Raw genomic sequence first — 23,837 nt, forward strand, 5'->3', positions numbered from 1 at the left:
GTTAACTGCTCCTCAGATCTCTGCAGGGTAAATCCAGACAGCTAGCTAGACTATCTGTCCAATCTGAGTTTTCTGTTGCACGACTAAAACTACTTTTGAACGTACACATGTTCCACCAAAACAAGTTCCTTCCCGAGACTATTTTGCAGCGGCATCAGGGCTCCGTCCGGCGCTTAGCGCCGCCCAAGACGATTGTGATTGGTTTAAAGAAATGCCAATAAACCATAGCACATTTTTCTCCCATCCCAGAATGCTGTGTGGACTAGCCAGGCCCTCCTCTGCAGCGCTGTGGAGGAAGGTCTGGCAAACATGGCAACATGGTTTAAAACGATAGATGTTCATGGAAAGTATTCCTATTATTTTATCATTATCATTAGAGGCCTCTGGTAGTATTAGTTGTTGTAATAATGCTTTTAGTGTGTTTTGTTTCCATTTGTGCATTTTTTCTGAAGATTATTTCTGACTGATGTAAATCTGATTCATGGTAGAAATGATATAGTGCAGTAACTGTTACAGGTCTTTAATGTAATGTGCATGAGCCTAATCTGTAATGTTGTTGTTGTTGTGCATAATCTTTCCACTTTATCACTTTATCTGCCGATCTGAGAAGCTCATTCTTGAACTTTTGCTTCTCACAGCAACTTTTGTCGTTCCCAGTCTCTCCTTCCTCTCCCTCTGTATTCAAGAGAGAACTGTGAACGTAGTAATGCAACTCACTCATAAACACTCTCATAAAGAGGGGCTGAAAAACACACAATGTTCCTTGCTTTTGCCATCTTGTGCTGTATTTGCTCTGATCTGCCAGATGGACATTAAAAGTGTTTTGTGTGATTTGCTGTACGACGTACAGTTTGCATCTTGCTGTGAAGACCAAAGTGATCTGTTTGAGAGTTACATAGCTGGTTTGATGTGTAATTCTTTACTCGGGATGGAGGACTTAGTCTGCATGATGCGACTCTTAGGTTTGCTCACAAATACACGTGCATAGAGAAATGTACGGCTGTCCTCGACTAAAGAAATTCTTAGTCGACCAACACTCGTGAGTTTGTCGATTTATCGATTAGTTGCTCTAATCCACAGATCTGTGAAACTGAGTTTATCTACATAGAATCATGCAAAAGCACTACTTGTATATGTGTTCATAAGTTCCTTAAAAATAAGTCATTCAGCTTGAAAAAGCATAAAAAAATGACGAATCGACTAAGAAGAGGGAGCCCTAGAGAAATGCCAGATGATTTTATATGTGCACTGCATTCCTTTTTAGAAATCATACATACTTTATTGTACATTGTCATTCAGTTGTTCTAAAAAGTGTTTCATGTCTGCCTTCTTTATCAGCAAATGGATACGAGGGGCACAGTTTGGACGCGACAGATTCACAACACTACAAGGGGGTACGGCAACTCACTTTTTAATTATTCACTACACTAGTACGTGTGTTTTATTTCCATGTGCTTCCGTTTGGACGGTCTAATCTTTCTAAATAGGCATCTTGCAGCTACTTTGTACGTACTTAAGTTTTAGTGAGTTTGTGGCCAGCAGAAAGCATTCCAGTGATATGCATCGTGAAACAAGAAGCAGATATCAATGTGTACTCAGAGAGCAGAACATTAGTAGTTCTGGTGTTTATCTTCGCCGCGACATGTGGACACCCACAAAATAACACCAATTTCACTTCAGCTCCGTTGATTTGTTTCCTGTTTCTTAATTGAAATATGTTTTAGTGAGAGGAAACCATATATCATCGGCAAAACAGACAATTTAATTGAAGGTCAAATCAGCATTTAGCATGCACATGTTTTTTGAAACAACTCAGAGTTTGCGAGCGTCTGCGGTGCTCAGCAGCACTGACGTCTGTCATGCTGAGGGCTCCTTCCTCCGTTAAAAAGCAGAGGTGTTGTCTGTGTGATCCAGGCCAGCTGTCATGACCAACTGGAACGTCTTGACAGCTTGAGTCCACTGAGGTTAGGCACGGTAGACTTTTAGTAGCGGAGTGCATTGGCAGCGGTGTATTGTGGGTAAATACCAGGCTGTCACACATAATCACACACATAAAAGAGTCGGCCTAGGGTTGAAAGAGCCTCTGGTTTAAGTCCTGAGATTGTAAAAAAAGGGGCACGGAGTCCACTGGAATTCCTCATAAACCCCAAACTGTATTGTTTATACCACCGTCTCTGTGTAATGAAGGAGCTAAGCATTGTTTATTTTCAATCACTGCAGCAGCTGCTGAGAAGAAAACAATGTCGACAGGACTCTTGGGCTCTGCTAGATCCCCGGACGCTTTTCCTTTGTTTCAAATGTGGCTACCGATTAAGGTTTTGTTATATATATCTGAAATGTAAAAGTAGTTGAAGGCCAGGGGATTCCTTCATCCCTTGTTTGATTTTCACTTAGACAGAGTGCCCTCTACGGTTCCAAATAGGGTACTGCCTTTTGAAACACCTCTTGAGCTCTGTTTGGAAATGTTCCTGACATTTTTCAACCACTCAGGGATGTTACAATGCAACTACCAGGTGGTTTTTGGAGTCTGTAGGGATTCAGTGTCTTGCTCAATGAATATTGGGCAGACTAGATCCTCCGTCAACAACACCTGGGTCTTAAAAGAAGTCCCTGTCTTTCTCGGCCACATAGCCAGATTGCAAAGCAGATGGTCTCCTAGCCCTAGTTTGTTTCTCTTTATACCATTACATTTAAGTGACAGTGCTAAGCGTCTGTTTCCCCCCCAAAAAATATCTATATATTCCCAGCAACCCAGGTTATTTAACACCACTTTACACTGGTTAGGAAGACTCTTTTAATCGCCGGCAATGACATATGTTCATGCTCAATTTGTACAGTGTGACTCAAAATGAATGCAGTTAGGCAGAGTTATTATATATATATATATATATATATATATATATATATATATATATTAGTAATTAGTTATATTGGCATATTTGATGCTACTTTCCAATATTTAATATTTTAATACAAAACAAAACTATTATATTTTGCTTATGTTTTACAAAAAGAGCAAGGACAAATGTCATTTCAGGATTAGAAAATGCAACTGCAAATTGAGAAACGTGTTAAAAATATTTTTGGGGTATTGTGCAACAGATTGAAAATTTGTATCCAGATGGTTAGAAGATACATGATACATTCAGAACAACAGTAGGTGTTGCTATTCTTCCTTCTGTTTTTTTTAATGTATTGCTATGTATGTATTTTGAGAGAAACAAACTGGGGCTGATGTTCTCCATAATATATGATTAGTAAGTTGGTTACATTGTGCCTTATTATCCCAATGTGAGAAGTGTTTTCCAGTGTTGAGGATTTCTGAATCCTTCCTCTCCTCTGATCTAAACTTTTACCTTTTCACTTTACTCATCTTTCTTACCTCTCTCCTCTCTGTTGGTGGTGGTGTTTCCCTTTCTGCTGTCCAAAGATGAAAAAGGCCAAAAGGCGGCTAACTGTCGATCCCTTTGATTTCGAACTGGGCTGTGACTACTCCATTGAATCAAGAGGACAGCCAAACCAGGTAGAAGTAGGACAACCCCAGAAACCAAGCCCAAGCCAAACTAATCTGCATGTCTTCATGCAAGGGGCCCATTGTCTGTTGCCTCTTTAGCCTGTTTCTGTTTTCTTTCTTTGCCAAACTTGGTCTGGTTTGTCAAGAATATTTATTTAGTGTTGAGCACTGTCATTTTTCATTCTCATGTCTGGCCACAATGTGTATCCAAATGTGCATGCTTGTGTTTGCACGGCCACTGAGACATTGTGTCAGCTCATTAACAGAATGCTCCGACAATACAACATTTTACCAAATGTAAAGAGACTCAAGTGGCATGAAACCAAGTCACAATGTCTGTGTGTTTTAGAGAGCACAATTGCGATAGACTTTCCAATCTTCAGTGTTTTATATCCTAAAAATAAATGTGATGAACTGTGAAAGGAAAGTTGTTGCATTATTGGCCATGATTAACATGACAAAACACCAACACACCAAATGCCAGTAAAACACTAAATGAAGGGGTCGGTCACCGCAGTTGTTTATAAATGTAGATACATTTGGTCATAACCTTTATCAAAATTGTATGACATAATTCACTGCTGTGCCACCACTTGAACCAGCTCTACTTATTTCATTGTAGCACATTGTGCTTTTTCTTTGTTTAACTACATTATTCCTATTATTAATGGAATTTAATTGATTTAATTTGCATGCAGAGTATGAATAAGAATGTGTGCCACCATTAATGATTTCACTCTAGCTGGTAACTAAATCTTTTAACTAAATTAGTAACTAAATTACTAATTTTAGGGTTTCTCTTAAAATCTGAAATGAGTTGATGAAGCCACAGTACTTTGTGGAATTTCCCATGTTATTGGTCATATTTCTAACTCTCTCTGTGACAACCCCAATGTCTTCACCCCCCTTCTTTTTCTGATGCTAAGTTTCTAGCATCATTAGCTCCTTAGAACTGATTAACAGTTTGTCAGAATAGCACTCACCATTCTCCGTCCTCATTCCTAGGCCCCAGTCTCCCATGACATCATGGACATGGATGTAGGTGAGAGGGAGTCGATGCTTGCTGAGGCTGACATGGCCTCTGTTTTTCACCAGATTTTGGAGGAGCAATGCAAAGTTCTGGACCTGGGAATGGCTCCACAGCAAGGTAAAGAAAGGAGAAAGTACAGCTCAGGGCAAATAAATGGTTTCAACAAATGTTTACTAAAGTACATGGGGATGAAAACAGCAAATGCATATGTACATACAAGAGCCAAAACAGGAGCAAGTTGCATGTTAAGTAGTGTAGTGTTAGTAACAATGTTAACTTACTTGCCAATGAGGGAAAATACAGAAAGCTAAAAGGGCCAACTAGCTATAACAGAGCACCATAACTCTGGAAAAAATGGTCGAACGGCGCCTCACATCTCTAAACATGACATCTGGCCACGTTTTTTTTCATTGTAAGTATTTTGTTTCTATTTATTTAGCTGACATTATTCCCATTTTTGTCCACATATTGTAAATACAATAAGTGGACAAAATGGGAGTAATAAAGTGTTTTGTAAGCGACTTGGTTTACAAAATTAGCCTGTTAGCTAGTTAGATAGCTAGCTAATTTCAAACCTCTGTTGATTAAGGTTAACAGACTCCGCTATTCTAAACTACAAGACAATTTACTGTGCTACATAAACATTAGTATGGTAACACACAATATTACCATAACACCACATACTATCACAATATTGTCTCTTTGTTAACTCTGTACAGCCAGTTAATGGTGCCTTGGTGGTATGTGTGCACTCATGAGCTACATGGCTAATGTTAGTGCAGGTATAATGTACTGTATGTACTTCCATCCGTATCTGGGAAGTTTTGGCTTCACTTTTGTACAGCGGGAGGAAGTGGAGACGCGTCGTCTATGTCTATGGTCAATAAAGCATGCACTGAGGAATTTATTCCTTCAATCGACTACATTTACTAGCAACACTGATTGGACATCCACATAAAAAGTGCCAAATTTCTCTTAAAGGAGAAATCTGGTGCAAAATGAACCTAGGGGTTAATAACACATGTGTCCAAGTTCGACATTTCTCTCTGATATATTTTCATGCTAATCGAATGTGACCAGTTTTAGCGCAAACCGCTAATTAGCTTATAACGTTAATTGTCGGGGCACGCGAAAGTAAAAACAATGCATCTCTATTTCTACACCACTAACAAGGCTCAAAATAGCACCACACTTCCATGGCGGCATAATGAGGGTCCCTACATGTAAACCGAAGCATTGAGAACTTTGTAAGTGTACATACAGTTTATTAAAAAGATAGTTTAGAAAGACAGTACCGTTCACGTATACAGGCGGGCGCCATCTTGGGAAAACAGTCATGACAAGTCAGCCTTTAACTGCTGAAGAAAATAGTGGAATCAGTATTGCTGACTTTATTTCCTGATTTACCCTCGTATTCTTTTTAGATGACCTTGCATACCCAGACAACCAAACTATACCATCTCGCTCCATGTCCCGGCTCAGCTACTCGTCGTGTGGCAGTGGCAGTGCTTGGGGCCCCCCGGGCAGCAGCAGCTATCTGCCCGGCCCCGATGACTCCGAGGAGGAGGACCACCACCAGCTCTTCCCTCTCTACCAGTCTCATCTGGGCCTCTGCAGCCACACCTCCCAGGAGAGCCTGAACTCAGCCAACCCTCCACCACAGGTCTTTAATATGATTCACCTACCTTCATCTATTAATCATCATATGAAATCCTAATTACATTACACTGATTTAGCAGATGGCTTCGAGACACACATAAATCCAGTCTTGATGTTTTTCCTGATGTTTCCTGAAGTAGCCTATTAAAGGAATACGCCGACTTATTGGGATTTTAGCTTATTCACCGTATCCCCCAGAGTTAGATAAGTCCATACATACCCTTCTCATCTCCTCTGTCTGACGCACCCACCGCTAGCCTAGCTTAGCCCAGATCCTGGAGGTAACCGGCTCCAACTAGCCTACTGCTCCCAATAAGTGACAAAATAACACCAACATTTAATTTTTTATTTACATGTTGTGATTTGTATAGTCACAGCGTGTACAAATAACAAGGTCACATGAGACACAGCCATCTTCTAACCGTATACATACTGGGAACTATATTCTCAGAAGGCGAAGCACTGCTACTTCTGCTACTTTGGCGGAGTGATTTGCTCGCAGCACCTGAGAAGCCCCGTGGTGAGGAGCAGAGAGTAGCAACGGTGCTTTTCAGGTGTTGCGCTAATCACTCCGGTGTTGGTGTTATTTTGTCACTTAGGCTAGATGGAGCCGGTTACCCCCAGGTTCTGTGCTAAGCTAGGCTAGCGGTGGGTGCGTCAGACAGAGTTATGACACGCACGGAGATGAGAAGGGTATGTATCGACTTGTCTAACTCTGGGGGATACGGTGAATAAGCTAAAGTCTCACTAAGTCGGCGTGTTCCTTTAAAGGGTTGGTAATGTTGAAAAGTTAGCAAGATTTGAAAGTAGCATCTCCTCGGTCTAACCCCTCCCCCTGCCCTCGGGGCTTCGCCCACACAGAGGCGTGCACGAGCACCGCTGCATCGCTGCCATTTCTGGCCCTGGTATTACACAGTATTACTTACTATTACTACCTGGTATTACACTTAAAACCTATGTTGTGGTATTACCCACTCCTATTCTGCACCTAATAACACATTGCACACATTAGGAATAACAAATGTGACATTCATAGTTCACAATGTTCAACCTCCTTACACAGTCAATTCCCATCTCTGCACAGATATTCTGTCAGATATAAATTAACTTTACTGATGTGTACACAACCCATATGGCTTTTATTTGATGGATTATGAAAGTTTTCTTCCTTGGCACAGTGTGAAAGTCTCTAAAAAAGCATTTTAGACCAAGAGGCACTAAAACCAAGAGAATGTTTTATTTGACATGATGGTAGGGGACAAACCGAATATAATAGTCTTGAGGCATTTTTAAATACCCCAGCATTGGAGTCAAATAAACAAAAAAGGTTGACTTGGCTATCTATTAGATTTCTTTATTAGACTTTTGCTTTTCCAGATAGTATATTCAGGACAATTCTGAAAAAAACAAACATGGTATAGCTCTGAGCTCACTGCAACATGCCACGTTGGAAGGTTTTTGTTTCATTAAAATGGGCGATAAAGGGCAAGGTAAGATACATAAACAAAATGATAAACTTAATTTTGTTCTGTTTAGGCTATAAGAGAGGGAAAACTTGATCTTCACAATAATTAATTGTGGTTTAGAGTCACATTTCTGACAGCTAACAAACTGTCTTTTTGATATTTCAGGTCTTTATAGCAGCACATGTTGGAACTCACACACACACACACACACACACACACACACACACGTTCATCAGACTGACACGTTGAGTTATGAGGGGGAGACAGCTGCTAGATCAGAGAGAGGTTACATACATTACATCAGTGTCTATTTATGTGATAGCATACTCAGTCCCTGGAAAGGATCACGACAACTGTTGCTGTTCTGTTTATGGGGAGCAGATAAATAACAGAGTCTGTTTGCCATTAGTTTGGCAGACTTTGAGTGGGCTGCTTTTCTTACTGCTCTCAGAAACCAGTGAGTCTACATGGGTCCTTGTGTGCTCAACAGTCAGGTGCATTGAGTTGATTCCGACCCACTGTGGAACTTCATGTTTAATTATTGAGGTAAAGCTCGGACTATCCGAATCAAAAGATGTTCTTTGTAGTAATTTAAGATAAGGAATATGAAAACAAAAGACGGGATTAAGCTCTGTGGTGGAAGGCAGCCATGACAATAAAAGGGCAGGTGTTATCAGTCCCACCTGGCTCTGAGCTTATTTCCACCTTTGATATCTGGTGTCATGGCAAATCCGTCTCACAGCTGGGCAACACGCTGGGAGACACAAACAGGATGCTGCAGAAAACAAGCAGCCCATGTGCCTGTCAGACATCAAATACAGCCGTGATATTTGTCTGTGGCGATCGAGGTCCAAGCTCATCAGACACCAGTTACTCATCCTGCATGCGAGTGTCGCCTACCATCCGTTTGATTGTGATTTGGAAAGCATTCGAGCCGCCGAGCGAGGCTAAAAGTCAAGTGACGTATTCAATTTGATTACGCTTGTGGAACAAGACACGGGGGATGAGTCAAGAAGTGCAGGCTCTGTAAAGGCACGGGGCACATGTGGGGCAAAAATGGTGTAGAGCGGTGTTAACAGCATGTTTACATGTTTAATATACAGACAAATTAAAGGAAACACCTGAATGAGCAGAGAAATATAACAAATGTGGAGGCTTCCCTACAAGGTACGAGGGCTCACTGAATGGTTTGATGTCCAGATCCAGATCTCAATCCAACTGAAGACTTACTCAGAGGGGTAGACTGACGTACAATGCCGTGTCAACACAGGAGGCCTTTTTTCGGAACAGATATGCCTCTACAATAGAGCTGTCCACACAGGGTGCCCCCAGTACGGTCTACCAAATGAATCATTGTGATTAGGTTATAGGTGTTTAAGGTTACTGTAGGTATAGGGCATGGATGTATATTAAAACCTGGATACAGTGTTGGAGGCGGAGCCCCATTCATTCTTTTGAGAGTTGCTCAGTGGCGCATAAAGCCCAAAAAGTTCAACTTCCGCGTATTAAAATTACCCTGATGATCTGCACTGCCTCCCCACCGTGTGGCCCATAGAGCAGGCGCACTACAGACCTCCACCGGCCAGCTCGGCTACTTCCGGTTTAGTGCTTCACTAACTTTAACAGGGAAATCCAAGGAATAATATTTAGAGAGGCAGGATTTTAACATAGTCTGAGACGCACGACTTCATCAAAGATGCCTTCTGTCTGATGACTGTCTGCTTGACTTCCTGATTCAAAAAGGACTCTTATTGCATTTTGAACAGACTGACCCATTATCGAAGGCAACCTTTATTTTATTTCACTAGTATAGCTTTTAGTGGATTTTTGTCCAGATTTACTCTCTCTTTATCTGGACCGTTGCGGCTTCATCCAAGTCATTTCAGAGCTGACTCTCAATTGCAGTGGATTCCCATTTGGTTATGAGGTGATTTGGCTCATACATCAGACTCTGATGATGTGGTTTGATTTGTTCAGCCTGAGTGAAATGGATACCATATGACATGCTGTTACTTAAGAGTGTGATTTCAACAGCATCATTTAAACTATAAACGGTACTGCACTATCTTGTTTTGAAGAAACTAATAATACATGTGTGGGAACTTGTTCCCTAAAGGTCCAGAATGTAACTTTTATAAAAAATAACTTTTTGTCTTATTTGCGCAAACTGTCACTATATCGTGACAGTAGCACATGGGACAGATAATCTGTGAAAAATCACTTTCCTCTGCTGGTGCTCCTAATGGCATTTTCAAGTTTCCACCACGCCCGAAGATAAACACCCAATCAGAGCCGAGGAGTCTCTGCGATCAAACTGTCAAACTTGGCAGCGCGGAACAAATACAAATCAAGATTCTGGTATTGCATTGCCTATTTCTCTCCTCAAATGTTTTCAGACATGTGTTTTAGTGTACTGTTTGGCTGTAAAATGAAAATGCTTGTGACCAAGTCGAGCCAAACGCAAACACCGCTCACCGTCCGGAGCAATTTTTCTCATTTTACAGCCAAACAGCACACTTAAATATGTTGCTGAAAACATTTAAGGAGATAAATAGGCAATGCAATAACAGAGTCTATTTGATCAGCGCTAGTTTGACAGTTTGATTGCAGTTCACAAGCTCTTATTGACACTGCGTCAAGAGACTCCTCGGCTCTGATTGGATGTATTGTACTTAGGAGCATTAGGAGAAGGCAGAGCAACATGTTTTTTTTCACAGATGATCTGATTCATGTAGTACTGTCAGTATAAAGTGACAGTTTGAGCAAATATGAAGAAAAAAAATGTTAAAGTTAAACAACAGTTGCTAGTAGCCAAGGATTAAAAAAAACATGATGGACTCTTCAGAAGAGGCAATTATCCGGATGCCAAAATCTTCTGAAAACAGCCATACTGAGAAATACAGAGAGAGTTGCGTGGAGCTGAAAGTCTTTATTTGCTTTGTAGCAACTCATTTGGCAATGGCTTGAATTTAACGGACGCTCATTAATATCAAAATGTTACGCACTAAAGCTTTAATCGGCCTACCATAAATGTTCTATATGCCTCTGAAATCCTACTATTTTCTCTTCGCTAACGTCTCTTTCTTCATTCTATCCTGTCTTCATGATGTGACTGTAGCTTCCCTGACTCTTCCTGTCTTCCCCCAGATCACTGACCTGAACAGGCGCATGTCAGCCATTGAGACCCTCCTGAACCACTTAGAGCTGAAGGTCACCTCGACGTACGACGAGGTAAATCCATTAAATATCACGCTGCAGTTGCCACAACAACAACAACAATTATCACAAGCATCATTATCAAACCTCAGGCCAGCTGTTGCAGAAAGAGGCTTTGGGAATTACATGAGGATAATGAAAGTTTAAACCAAAAACATTTTTTTTTTTAAAAGCTGGCAAGAGCATGTTTACATAACCATGGCAACAGGGACTGTGGTTAGTCCTTTGTTTCCAGCTGGTCTCATTACAAATGACATAAAGTAGAAAGACACATACTAACAATAGAGTGATCAAACATTCAGTTTTCTTAAACTACACATGGAATATGAACCTTGCACTTTACTGGCCACAGACATGCATGTTCCTGAGCAACATATGATGTCACAAAGTCCTGTCCCATTCCTCAGACAGCACCCTTCTGCATTCACACTGTTCTGTTGTGCACACAGCTGATGTTAATTAAAGTCTGTGAGGATTGACATGGATATATTGGGATTTGGCCTTGTCTTATCTGACTATACTGGAATGCCCCCTGAGTGGCTGCCACGTTTCCATACGTGTGCAGAGGCTTTGGCTGGAGCTTTACCTGTTGTAGATACATGCGAGGGAACCATGTGATGTGGGACGGTCTGCTCAGTACTTTGTATTTCTTTGTACTTGTTCCTGCTGCTTGCACGTTTGGAAGAGTGATATTTCTTTGTATAGTTGTAAGCAAGATTAGATCATTATTGGTTCTGGTCTTTTTCAAAGTAATAATCTCGAAGTTTTTCATTGAAATAAATGTCTGTTACTATCTATTGCTGAATGAGGTAACACGATGGTGATTGAGCCTATGGCCCACTGATAAAAGTCCTTGGTTGGTCTAGTGGTTGGTTCAGAGACAGTCAGCGGAGTTAACGCAATAGACTAACTCTTCAACTCCCTTGTGTGTGAAGGGGCGTGCTGTGTTTTTTCTGGTCTCTGCTAGCGGTGTGAGTAAACGGTTACTTTGGCCGAACAAAGAAAGAAAAGAGCGATGTCTACTGACTGGCGCCACACAAGTGGCACTGTTTGGATCTAATAAACACGCCTGCTTATCGCCACGGGTGCTGTCAAAGAGAACAAAACAGAGTAACTTTAAGGGCATTGTTGCTAATGATAAAACAAAATAAAACTAGAACTGAAAGCAGTAATGACGGGGCCCAAGCCACCCACGCCAGTTGCCCCCGACGCCCCGGGGAGCGAGCGAAAGCGGAACCCGAAGCCTGACGGCGGGGAGGCAAATGGCGGTAAATATCGAGAGGCGTGAGCCTCGAGATCTGCAGTACGTCGCCGTTGCAAACGTAGCGGTCAACAGTTCACCTCCACGCATATACAGACCACCTTTAAGAATGCTCTACAATAAACAAACTTCTTAACCCCCCTGACCGAGGGGGACAGCAGAGAGAAATGAGAGAGTGACCGAGAGGGTGGAGGGGGGGAGGCAGGTGTGGTGGTTGAAGGAGCAGGGGAGGTGGTCAAGTTGTTGCAAATGGCGTCATAGGCGCCGATTTATGTTTTCCTCCGTGGGTGCTTCGTGGGAAATTAAGAATCAATGACACCAACATCACACTATGACAGACGCTCCACTTAGCACCAACTGCAATGATTAATTGCACGGTATCGGCGCCTATGAATGGTGTTGATTTTGGATTGAAAAAGTGAGAGAAAAGAGTTGCATTTGTCCACTGAAGGTTGTAGAAACTTTGTCAAGTGGGTTAAGAAGTTTATTTATTGTAAAAAACCAGAGGAGCACACAAAACCCAAAACCGGTAGGAGGCAAACATCAGTAAATATTGAGAAGTGTGAGCTGCAAGGTCTGTGGTACATTTCCATTGCAAATATCCCATTAACATTGAGTAAAAAGGGCCAAAACTCGTCTATGTTGATTATAGCGCCCCTATTGGCCAATCTTCGCCAAATTTGGTACAGCGCCTCAGAGCGGCATGCCCGAACGAGCACGAACGAGAGTTGCGTGGTGATTGCATTTACTGTGGCCGAGATACTGCAATTGCAAATTTCCAATTTAAATGCATTGAGTTATTGGCCAAAACAAATAAACGTTGCTTATAGCGCCACCTAAAGGCCCATCTTTGCCAAATTTGGTACAGAGCATCATAGTGGGATGTTGAACAATGCTCTCAATTATTTGCTGATAACATTTAATTTGGCCGAGATATGATATGATATGTGTGTGGTAGCTAGCTATGAAAATGTGTTCTTTGGTCGTCAAATGCGCATACTTTAACGTAGCAAAAATTCTTTGAGTAACTTTTGGTCATGTCCATCTGGAGATACTACGTACCAGGTTTCGTGCTGATCCGTCCACGGCCTAGGACGAGTTTGAAAATGTTGGTTTTTGCGCATTGCGCAATATTGCGAAAAACTTTTGAGCGGAAATGGCCGTGGCCTATATCATGTGATTCAGCTTGATTCAAGGAACACGTGGATATAAGGATTTCTAATGCACGATGTGTAATGTGGGAGTCAAAGGCAACAAAAACATTATAGCGCCACCTAGTGGTCCACGTGTAATTTTTGGTAGGTGTGGTCCATGACCCATTGTCTATCTACCCTGTAAATTTAAAGTTGTTCACATTAGTGTAAGTAGTAAATTTAGACTTGGGTCCCATAGGCCATGCCCACTTCGACCCCTCAGTACCCCACTCTAGGGTTGGCCTCAGGAGTGGCCCTAGATGGTACCCAACAAATTTTGTAAAAATCGGATGAGAGGTTCATGAAATTCAAACTTTTTGTACTTGTAGCGCCCCCTAGTGACCAATTTTCGTAAAACGTGGGGACCTTCAAAGGGTCATGTCAAACAAGAATCTAAAGTTTGGCGTTGATGGCATTTATTTTGGCCGAGATATGGCAAAGTTGGTGTTTTCATAGTTAGCTACACAAATTTGTTTGTGCGTAACATGCGCAATTTTTATCCTATCAAAATAATCATGTTTTTCTTTGGGACCGGTCCTGAAAATGGCAACCCCCCACCATGTACGGTTTATGGTGTAGTCTGAGTTTTAGGCAGAGAAGAATAATGAAGAAGAAGAAGAAGAAGAAGAAGAATATTAATCAGTAGAAGAACAATAGGGTTCCACAGCCCTGCTGTGCGAACGTCATAGCTTTGCTATTGCCAGTTCTTGCAGACTCGGGCTTGGACCCCTAATGATGCAGCCCTAAAGCTACACTAATCAGTATTTGTTTTTCCAACAATGGCTCAAACGAGTAGGTGTAAAGTGAAAGGAGTTGCTCCGAATGACAAACCCATGTCAATATTATAATAAGTCAATAATAATAATAATATATCAGTGTTATGTTTATGTCTTATTACGGCCCCCAAGTGGCCAAAAGAATACATAAATCAATGCAGCTTTAAGCTAGCCTGGCTCCGCCCTCCTACTTACTTCCGCTCAATTTTCATTTCCCTTCAGTACTCCGTCTGGGTTTGCGGTATATTCTTTGGGTTTTCTCCAGTCAATTATTTGTAGGTCCAATCAGTGAACAGAGGGAGTGGCTGAGAACGATGATGTTCACGGGACCTGCACTAGAAAGATGCGAGCGAAGCCATTCGGTCCGTTGTGGCAGCAACGCTGCCGAATATCCAGAAGTTAAAGCACGAGCAAGGACAATCTTTGCTGAGTTTTGTTGGTGGCCATGATGTTGTGGCCCTCCTCCCCACGGGGTTCGGGAAAAGTTTGATTTTCCAGCTCGCTCCGTTAGTGGTGAAGGAGTTGGCTAAGGCTAACGCTAGCGATGCTAATGCTAAATATAAGCCAATAGTTGTCAGTCTCCCCTCTTGTTGCACATGAGCATGACATATGTCACGACCAAACGTTAGCGATTGGTTATGGCAGATCCAGAGTGGCTCTGGGCAGATCCAATAGTTTTACACTTCAACAGAGTATCCGCCTTCAAGGAAGTTAACACTTGTCAATGGAGAGAGGCCAGACTCTCTGGACAAATGAAATGTACCAGAGTCTGGTAGGACCAGGCTAGCTTTAAGCGGCAACTCTCTCAATGTAGTTTAAACAGTTCAAACTTGTGAGTGCATGTGAAGAAAGGATCTTCTAGTCTGTTAGTAAAGATAAGAGTGACCTGTGAGTTTATTTATGAGTTGTTTTTTTTTGCAGCTCACTGTTCAAGCATTCTGATAATAAGGAGGACACCCAGTTGCTCATAGTCATCCTCCACTCATCAACAGCCATGTCTCATTTGGGTTTATTGTCTGTTTGTAATTGGGTCGAAATTGAAATCCACACCAGTTATCATCAGAGAATGAGTCAACCCATAAAAACACACAAACCGTAAACCAACACTGAATGTAAGCTTGTCTGGTAATTAGTGGCTCTCCTGCTTCAAATAAGAGCAATAATAGATAGACTCATGCTTTTCCTCTCTGTTGTGGCAAAGCACAGCTTAAATCAATCTGCATATAGCACATGTTCCGCCGGTTCTGTCAGAGCAGAGTCTGCACGCAACACGTCTGTGTTAATGTCCATAGTAACCGGAGAGTTCTCACACACACACACACACACACAACATGCATCCATTTATGGATCGATCTATTCGTCTTCTAGACATGCTAGTTCCTGTTTCAGATCCCAGGAATGTCAGTGGAGAGGTGGGGGTGATACGCGTTGTGCAGAATGCAGCTGGACAAGTCAAGGATATTGACTGTTCACTAAACACCGCCCTACTCAGTGGCTGTTGCTACGTCTGTTCTCAAACTGCACACGTGCAGTTTACAGCGATGACAGTGGCACATTTACCAATTAGAAAATTGTAGCAATTGTTGGAACAATGAGCCTTCGAGTTCACACAGAAATAAACAAAAGCAGACTTCTTTTGTTTTAGCCAATGACCATCGATTTCATATGCTGAAGTGAACTGTTGCTAATATATTCTATCAGCTGTCGCTACCTAGCTACAGTAATTGAAGATAACGCTGTGGTTTGTGTTTGTGTGTTTTTCTAAAAATGGTTAAACTGTCTACAGATGACATTTCTTGTTTTCTGCTGACTTGTTTTAAACAAGAAATAAAAGTGTCATAAATATGCGCATGATGGCTACATACATGATATCATGCTCATGGCTAAACTACACACCCCAGGCAAAAAGTCAGCATCCTCTCCAGCTGATGATCCTTAAAAGACACGTAGCTTAAATATATCAGCTTTATTGTTCTTGTATTGCAGGGTGAAGCTAGTAAGCCTTAGTATTATAGTACAGTATAATATATAAAAATGTAATTACAATGTTTTTCATAGTGCTAAACCACTGAGGCGCCGTGCCACTGTTTTCACTCAAGCAGTGCATTTTAAACCAAGCAAAGACACAAAATATAAAGTTTGAATAGAGGATATTCTCAACTGTGTTCTCACAGAGCAGCCAGGCTCCTCCGACTCCAAACGGCACCTCTCCTCTTCCTCAGTGTGAGGAAGTGGACTTAGAGGAGCAGCAACTGAGACAGAAGCTGCACGAGATGACGGACAACATCAGTGACCACGGCCTAACCTCTGATGAGGACGAGAGCCCAGCATGGAGGAGCCCAGAGGGGGATGCCAAGCCCAGCAGGATACCTACCACCAGACCCACATCCAGAACAAGCATCCTTCTCTGCAGACTGGAGGAGGAGCAGCCTCAGCTGACTGACGCTCAGAAGGTACATATATCTGTGGCAGAATTCAGTGTTTCCCCATAGGTTGACTGCTTTACCCTAGCAGATGGGTCGGCGGGGAGGGTTACTGTTAGTCCCGTTATAGTCTTGCATAGCCAGAGCTTCCTCCACATTGCTGCGGAGGAGGGTCTGGCTAGTCCACACAGCATTCCAGGATGGGAGAAAAACGTGCTCTGGTTTATTGGCATTTCTTTAAACCAATCACAATCGTCTTGGGTGCCGTTAATCGCCGGACGGAGCAACGGTGCCTCTGCAAAATAGCCTCGGGAAGGAACTTGTTTTAATGGAACATGTGTACGTTCAAAAGTAGTTTTAGTCGTGCAACAGAAAACTCAGATTGGACAGATAGTCTAGCTAGCTGTCTGGATTTACCCTGCAGAGATCTGAGGAGCAGTTAACCACAGTCCTTATAAATCCACCGGATTTATGCCACTGAAATGATTGGATTGGATTAAAATGCCAACACAAAGAAAGCGAAAGGTAACGGACATTCGGCCAAAAATGAGAGACATCCGGCGGAATTTCCGGCGGCAACGGAATAATCCCGGAAATGAAACTTGTCGATATAGACTAGTCCCGTTATTTCCTTACATAGAGTCTGGCACAATGTCGTTGGCGTGTCGTTCATTACCAAGTCTGTTTGTAACCGTTAGGCTACCGACAACGTTTCAACCATAGACTGTATAAAATAACAGACTTTAGCTGTTTAGATAACAGACTCGACCATCCTTCTCTTTCATGGACTCACGGCAGTGCGTCGCTGCACTTCATGGTGCTGCGCCATTGTAGATGGATATCTGGCGTTATTTTTGGCATTAACAAAACTTCTGGGGGGTCCTCCGGCTTGTACAATTATAAGAGAAACACCATTGTTTAAATGAGCAGAAAATCAGCAGAGGAAAAACAAATGATTCCCACAAACAAGAATTTGATGCCAGAAAGTTCATCAGAAACATTACATTCTGTACTGCACATCTGTTTGTTGCACACTCCGTACTTTAAGCAAACAGCCTGGCTCATGAAATTCCATACCACCTCTGCAGCAATCCACTTCAGGCACATACTGTAGTCGTAAATCAAGTCACTCGGCCTTAGCATTTATTGTTCCTTTGCAACCATCGCTCCCAGATTTTCTGAAACACAGAATTGACTAGAAAAATAACTCCTTGTAGATGCTGTGAGGCTCTACAGCTTCACTGGCACTTCTTTCCCTTATAGGTAACAAAGCTGTTGTCGTTTTTTACATCGCTTTACTATAGGCCTGTTCAAACGGCTCTTTCTTAAGGATTTAAAGTATCACATAACACTAGCTTTTACAAGCAGGAACACACTCCTCTGAAGTTATAACCTGATTAGGCCCAAACTTGTAAAGCTGGGTTTTCTTTTCCAGCGTGACTGTCTTATTTCCAGAATGACTGAAGAGGTCAAAGGTCAACAGCCCTTCTGTTCTGCTTATTATCAAACCAAATAGCTTCTTCTGCTTATAACTATAGTAAAATGTGATTGACAACTACACACTACAGGACATGCTGTTTATGGAAGAGTGACTCTTGCTGTTCATAATCAAAATACTAAAACTTTCATCGTGTTAATTCCAGTTGTGCTGCTGCTGCTGGGTTGATGTAGTTTATATTATGATACAGCTTATTTGGAATATTCATCCTTTCGGAAAAGGTTGCTTTGGACTTTTCATCCAACACTTGCTCAATAACAAGTCCTCCAACATAATTAACAAAATAGGTTATATGACCTCTTTCCAAATCAGGAGTGCATTTTCTGATCTGACAACTCCAAAGAACCAATGCTAAACAAACATTTTCCCAAAACACATTTAAAAAGTATATATATATATATATATATATATTTAAAGCAAAAATGAGATAATGATGTATTGGCCGATATTCTTTTTTTGCGTGAACAGGTCATTTCAAAATGTAATAACTTATATCATGTATTGAGCGGGACCTTTCACACTTGAATAACACACTTGTCGGCACTCAAAATGACTTCAAACACACATTTGGTTCTTTTGTTTTCTTGCTGATGTTTCGTGTTACTCTTCAAGTAAAATGTACCCTGATACCAATCAATGTAATTATCTAACATTAGTTGATATATTGGCCGTGAATAGTTGTAACATAGGGCACAAGCAAATTGTTACAATTTTGCATGCTAATGAAGGTTACAAAAATCCTGAGTTGCTTAAAAACAGTTTATCATGTCAGTGTTCCACTGTTGTAACATTTTCAAGGTGTTGTAGGGACTGTTCAGTCATTTACACTTCCAAAACATGTTCGACTTTAAGCTTTAGTGCATAACTTTTTTAACGTCCATTAAATAAAGTAATTCCCAAATGAGTTGCTACAAAGCTAATTAAGACTATCAGCTCCACACAACTCTCTCTGGATTTCTCAATATGACTATATGTTTACTAAATGGTGTCTTCTGGCGACCATCGAGTGAAGATAATTACCTCTTCTGAAGAGTCCATCATGTTTCCCTCTGTGTCCTCCTTGGCTACTAGCCGACTGCGTGGAAGAGGAGGGGTGGGGGTGGTGCTAGATCACAGAAGGCTTGTATCATGTAGCTGGGCCAACAGTTTTGTTGTTATTACTGTATTTATCATATTTCTCATGGGGGGGCACAGAAACTATGCACTATAGCTTTAAATAAATATCTTAAAAATGAATACTTTTATGTTCAAACAAGAGTTTTCTCAGTATTCCCTGGTGACCGAGGGGTTAAAGCACGGAGTCCATCGGGAACCATTTGTTGTCGTTCCTCCTCTTTTTTCTCCTCTGATTTCCTGTCATCTCTCTACTGTTGATTATTTAATAAAGGCATAAAATGGAGTCATGTTGTGAAAAACTAAGTCACATTTTTCTTATTTCCATGACTTCTCTTGTAGACAAGCCAGTCAACAGAGAGCCTGGAGAGAAAGTGGCCCCCGCTAGAGGAGGGGTCAAAGGCGAGCTTCAAAGGCTCCACAGCCTTACTGGTTGAGCTGGAGGGCCAGGTAGCTCAGGCAGCTGCCAACGTCCAGAACGCCCAGAGTGAGGTAAGGAGAAACCAGAAACTGAGTTTAGCTCATTTGGCATATTAGATTTGTTTTGAAGAGAAAAGTGTGCAGAGTCTCTCTTTTTATCCCAAAGGTCTCTTACATAGAGAACAGGATTGCTGCCCTGAACGCTGCCGGCATGCCAGTGGATAAAAGAAGAAGGGTAAAGACATTTATTTTATTTGAAACCAGTGTCAGAGTCAGAGCTGTTTAAAATCATTATTAAAAATGTTTCCATGTATAAAATACTTTTTATATTTTATAAAATGCAATGCAGTTACTGGAGTTGTTGTTGAAAGCAGAGCAGCTTTAATACTATACTGGTCGCCTTAACTTGGTGGTCGTAAAGTTATGTGGCTCCGCCCTCTTAAATTCAAATCAACCAATAAGGTAATTTCTATCTCCTCAGCACGTCTGTCTCTGATAAATGTTTCTACCCTCCAAGGTGCCAAAATAACTGATAGGCCATATATTTCTCACATTCTTGCTTTTGTTTTCTGTTTGTTTCCCGCTTTGTTGTCTTCTAGTCTGCGATCCCGATCCAAGCAAGGAGACTTTCCCAAAACCTTCCCACAAGTAAGAACTGACACTGCTGCCCTTGAGCATGATCCCCAGGGCCTCCCGCCTGACTCAAAACATCTTAACCTTGTTAAACTCAGAGAACATGATGATCTATTTTGTGAGCTGGTAAACACTGTGTCCTATTGTACTACAGCTTTAATTTTCCCAGCTGTATGTCGGATACTTAAACTCTGCAGGATTCACAAAGGTGTGTTGTACTATAAATGTTGTGAGGCAGAATAGTGGGTATTCAAAACATCTGTTTTGTTTGCCACTGAGAAACTCTACTGGGGCAATCCCCATTCAGACAAAAAAAAAAGTGATTAGGCGATTTTCCGCAGAGTGGTGCGGCGGGGGGGAAGAGTCAATGAAACGGCCCGTTTGGGTGATGTCCTGTTGTGTTCTTAACCCCCCCCCCCCCCCCAACAAAGCACAAGTAGACTTTTTATTTCATAATTGCTATTTTCCGTCAAATCGTTTATAGACTTTGACGTTTCCGACCGCACTTGAAAGCAGCTTATTTCACAAAATGAATGGAAAAAGCTGCGTTTTTGCCAGACCGTCGGACGGCTGACGCAGGCAGTTTGAACTCAGTAGTGGTTGCAACAAGTTCTCCAAACCACATCAGGATATATGGTACCAGTCAAAAGTTTGGACACACTTTCCCATTCACTTGAATGAGAAAGTGTGTCCAAACTTTTGACAGGTACTGTACGTTTATTCCTACCCTCTAACAGGAGCGTTTTCTATCCTCATATCCAAGAGAATGTAATGGTTGCGTTTTGAAGGTAAAGATCGCAGGTTTTAAACACGTTGTTAAAGGACAAATCCGGCGCAAAATGAACCTAGGGGTTAATAACACGTGTACCGAGTCGACCGTTCTCTGGGATTTGTTTTCATGCTAATCGAATGTGACCAGTTTTAGCGCAAACCGCTAATTAGCTTATAAAGCTAGTCGTCGGGGCACGGGTAAAGTAAAAAGATATCGCTGTTTCTATACCACTAACAAGGCTCAAAATAGCACCACACTTCCACGGTAGAATAATGAGGGTCCCTACATGTAAACCGAAGCATGGAGAACTTTGTAAGTGTACAGACAGTTTATTAAAAAGATAGTTTAGAAAGACAGTACCGTTCACGTATACGGGCGGGCGCCATCTTGGGAAAACAGTCATGACCAGTCGAACGACGAACGGCGTACATCCAGTAACCAGTAACATAGCTCAATCGAGGCGTTCGTCGTTCGACTGGTACACGTGTTATTAACCCCTAGGTTCATTTTGCGCCGGATTTGTCCTTTAACGTTGTAAAACGGTCGCAGTTTGGTTAGGTTTGGGAACCAAAACTATTTTAGTTAAGTTTAGAAAAACATCATGATTTGGGTTCAAATCAGACGTTACTTCACTTCCGGTTACGCATGTGACGCTGAACATAGTTGTTAGAGAGGACTGAATGCTTCAAATTCACTTTCTCAGCAATGCTTTCCCAATAACGTTATTGTTAGTCTCCCTCATCTGTCATTTTACAATTTTAGGTTAGTAACAAATTTACAAAGCAAATCACAGTCAGACTTTATAACTGTACCTAGTTTGAAAAAAAAGAGCCAGTAGAACATGGATGTACAATGTAGTTGTTGTATGTTTCCAGGCCAGGTGGCCAGGTTTGAGAGGAACTCCTTCTACAGGGGCTCCCTGACCCAGAGGAACCCAGTGGCTAAGCCTGAGACCAGGGCTACCTGTGCGGTATGACCCCGCTATACGCTGCTGCGTGCACTGAAGAGTTCAGTTCCAATAATAGCTACCATTTGGGGAACAACACTCATCTACACTGACAAAAAAATAGGATAGTCTGTCTTAAAGTTATTGAATGTTGAACTTAATGCAATAGTCTTACATTTTGAGAAATACACTTACTCACGTTCTCAGAGGTAGATTAGAAAATTAATAGCACTGCCATGTCTGCGCGTTAAGTTACACTGACCTTGTACCATGCATGATTTGTCTTGACAAAAAAATTAAAAAGATTGATTGAGTAGAGAGCTAGAGACAGGACACTTAGCTTAGCATAAAGACTGAAGACACCGGGAAACAGCTTGGTGTCAGCTCCTGGTGTCAGGCTAACATAACATTAATAAATAAAACTAATAAAATGAATATGCATAAGACAAAAGACACATTCATATCACATTCATTCATCCGACCCATATACCTCTCATACCAACACTCACTCACTCACTCACACACACACACACACACACACACACACACACACACACACACACACACACACACACACACACACAGACAGACAGACATTGCATTACTATTTTCTAAAATACTTTGGTCACAACGTATTAACTAGTTAGCTTTAGAGGTGCTAGTAAGCAGATTTTGTTACCTTTTGACCAAGCCAGGCTAGCTGTTTCCAGTCTTGATGCTAAGCTAAGCTAACTAGCTGCTAGCTGTAGCCTTATATTTAACAGACGGAGTGGTATTGATCGTCTCTTCACTTGGCTAGAAAGCAAATAAGTGTATTTCCGAAAAATGTCCCACCATTCTTTTAGAATTTAGTTGTTGTTTTCCCAAATGGTTCTATTTCTGGAAACAAACTCTTCATTTACTGGTTGCACTGGGCTTGACTTCTATGGATGGATGGTGGTTGGTTTCCAATCAGGCTTTGTGGTGATTTTAAATAACTGTATTTTCTTTTATTTTTGCTTCTTCTGTTTCAATGAAATTAACAAATTCTTGCATTATTGAGAATGTATGATCAATGTTTTTCAGTTATTAGGGCTAATATTAAGTTGTTTCATTTTGTATAATTCTTTACACTAGATGAGGGACAAATCTGTTTCTGAGTACTAGTAGTAGTAATTATTCTTTTCTACTTTTACACACATCTTTTGTTTTGCCTGAATTAAAATAAGCAGTGCGTGGATCCTGCCAAAAGAACTGAGAACTATAACAGATTGAATTAGAGAAAAACTATGAGTAAAAAGTACATGGCTGTTTACTGTGATCTTAAATACTGTAATGTGTTTTGTACTTATGTGAATTTAAAACACACTTTGTATCACATATATATCTCTCTAGGGGTGTCCCTGTTTGGACTGGCAAGGTTTATTAAAAGCACTCAGAGTTAATGATAAAGATTTGAAAGACAGCCATGCAATATACCTCTCAGGTCTACTTAAAGGACAATTCCGGCATTCTCTGGGATATGTTTTCATGGTAATCAAATGTTTCTCTAGCTTGAAACAAGCTAGCGCGAACCGCTGATTAGCTTAATGCTAGGCATTCGGGGCACTGGTAGAGTAAAAATAAATCGCTATTTCTACACCACTAACAAGGCTCAAAATAGCACCAAACTTCAACGGTAGCATAATGAGGGTCCCTACATGTAAACCGAAGCATTGAGAACTTTGTAAGTGTACAGACAGTGTATCAAAAAGATTTATTAGAAAGATTATAAAGTGCCCCGAATGCCTAGCATTAAGCTAATCAGCGGTTTGCGCTAGCTGGTTTCAAGCTAGAGAAACATTCGATTACCATGAAAACATATCCCAGAGAACGGTCGACTAGGTACACACGTGTTATTAACCCCTAGGTTCATTTTGCGCCGGAATTGTTCTTTAA

General features: G+C 41.4%; 1 protein-coding gene across 5 annotated transcripts in view; it reads left to right on the plus strand.

The window, feature by feature from the left end:
* mlphb (melanophilin b) overlaps positions 1-23,837 on the plus strand; it is a 65,819-nt gene that overhangs the window by 38,439 nt on the left and 3,543 nt on the right. For 3 of the 5 annotated variants that reach the window (XM_078263083.1, XM_078263082.1, XM_078263086.1), the window contains 10 exons: positions 1,339-1,394; positions 3,431-3,523; positions 4,520-4,661; positions 5,969-6,207; positions 10,817-10,900; positions 16,290-16,568; positions 19,492-19,641; positions 19,736-19,804; positions 20,169-20,217; positions 21,850-21,944. In XM_078263083.1, coding sequence (XP_078119209.1) covers positions 1,339-1,394; positions 3,431-3,523; positions 4,520-4,661; positions 5,969-6,207; positions 10,817-10,900; positions 16,290-16,568; positions 19,492-19,641; positions 19,736-19,804; positions 20,169-20,217; positions 21,850-21,944 — 1,256 coding nt within the window. The remainder of the gene's footprint in view (positions 1-1,338; positions 1,395-3,430; positions 3,524-4,519; positions 4,662-5,968; positions 6,208-10,816; positions 10,901-16,289; positions 16,569-19,491; positions 19,642-19,735; positions 19,805-20,168; positions 20,218-21,849; positions 21,945-23,837) is intronic. The other 2 variants (XM_078263084.1, XM_078263085.1) reach the window with 2 other exon arrangements.

Source organism: Sander vitreus, chromosome 11, assembly GCF_031162955.1.
Source record: "Sander vitreus isolate 19-12246 chromosome 11, sanVit1, whole genome shotgun sequence".
NCBI lineage: Eukaryota > Metazoa > Chordata > Actinopteri > Perciformes > Percidae > Sander > Sander vitreus.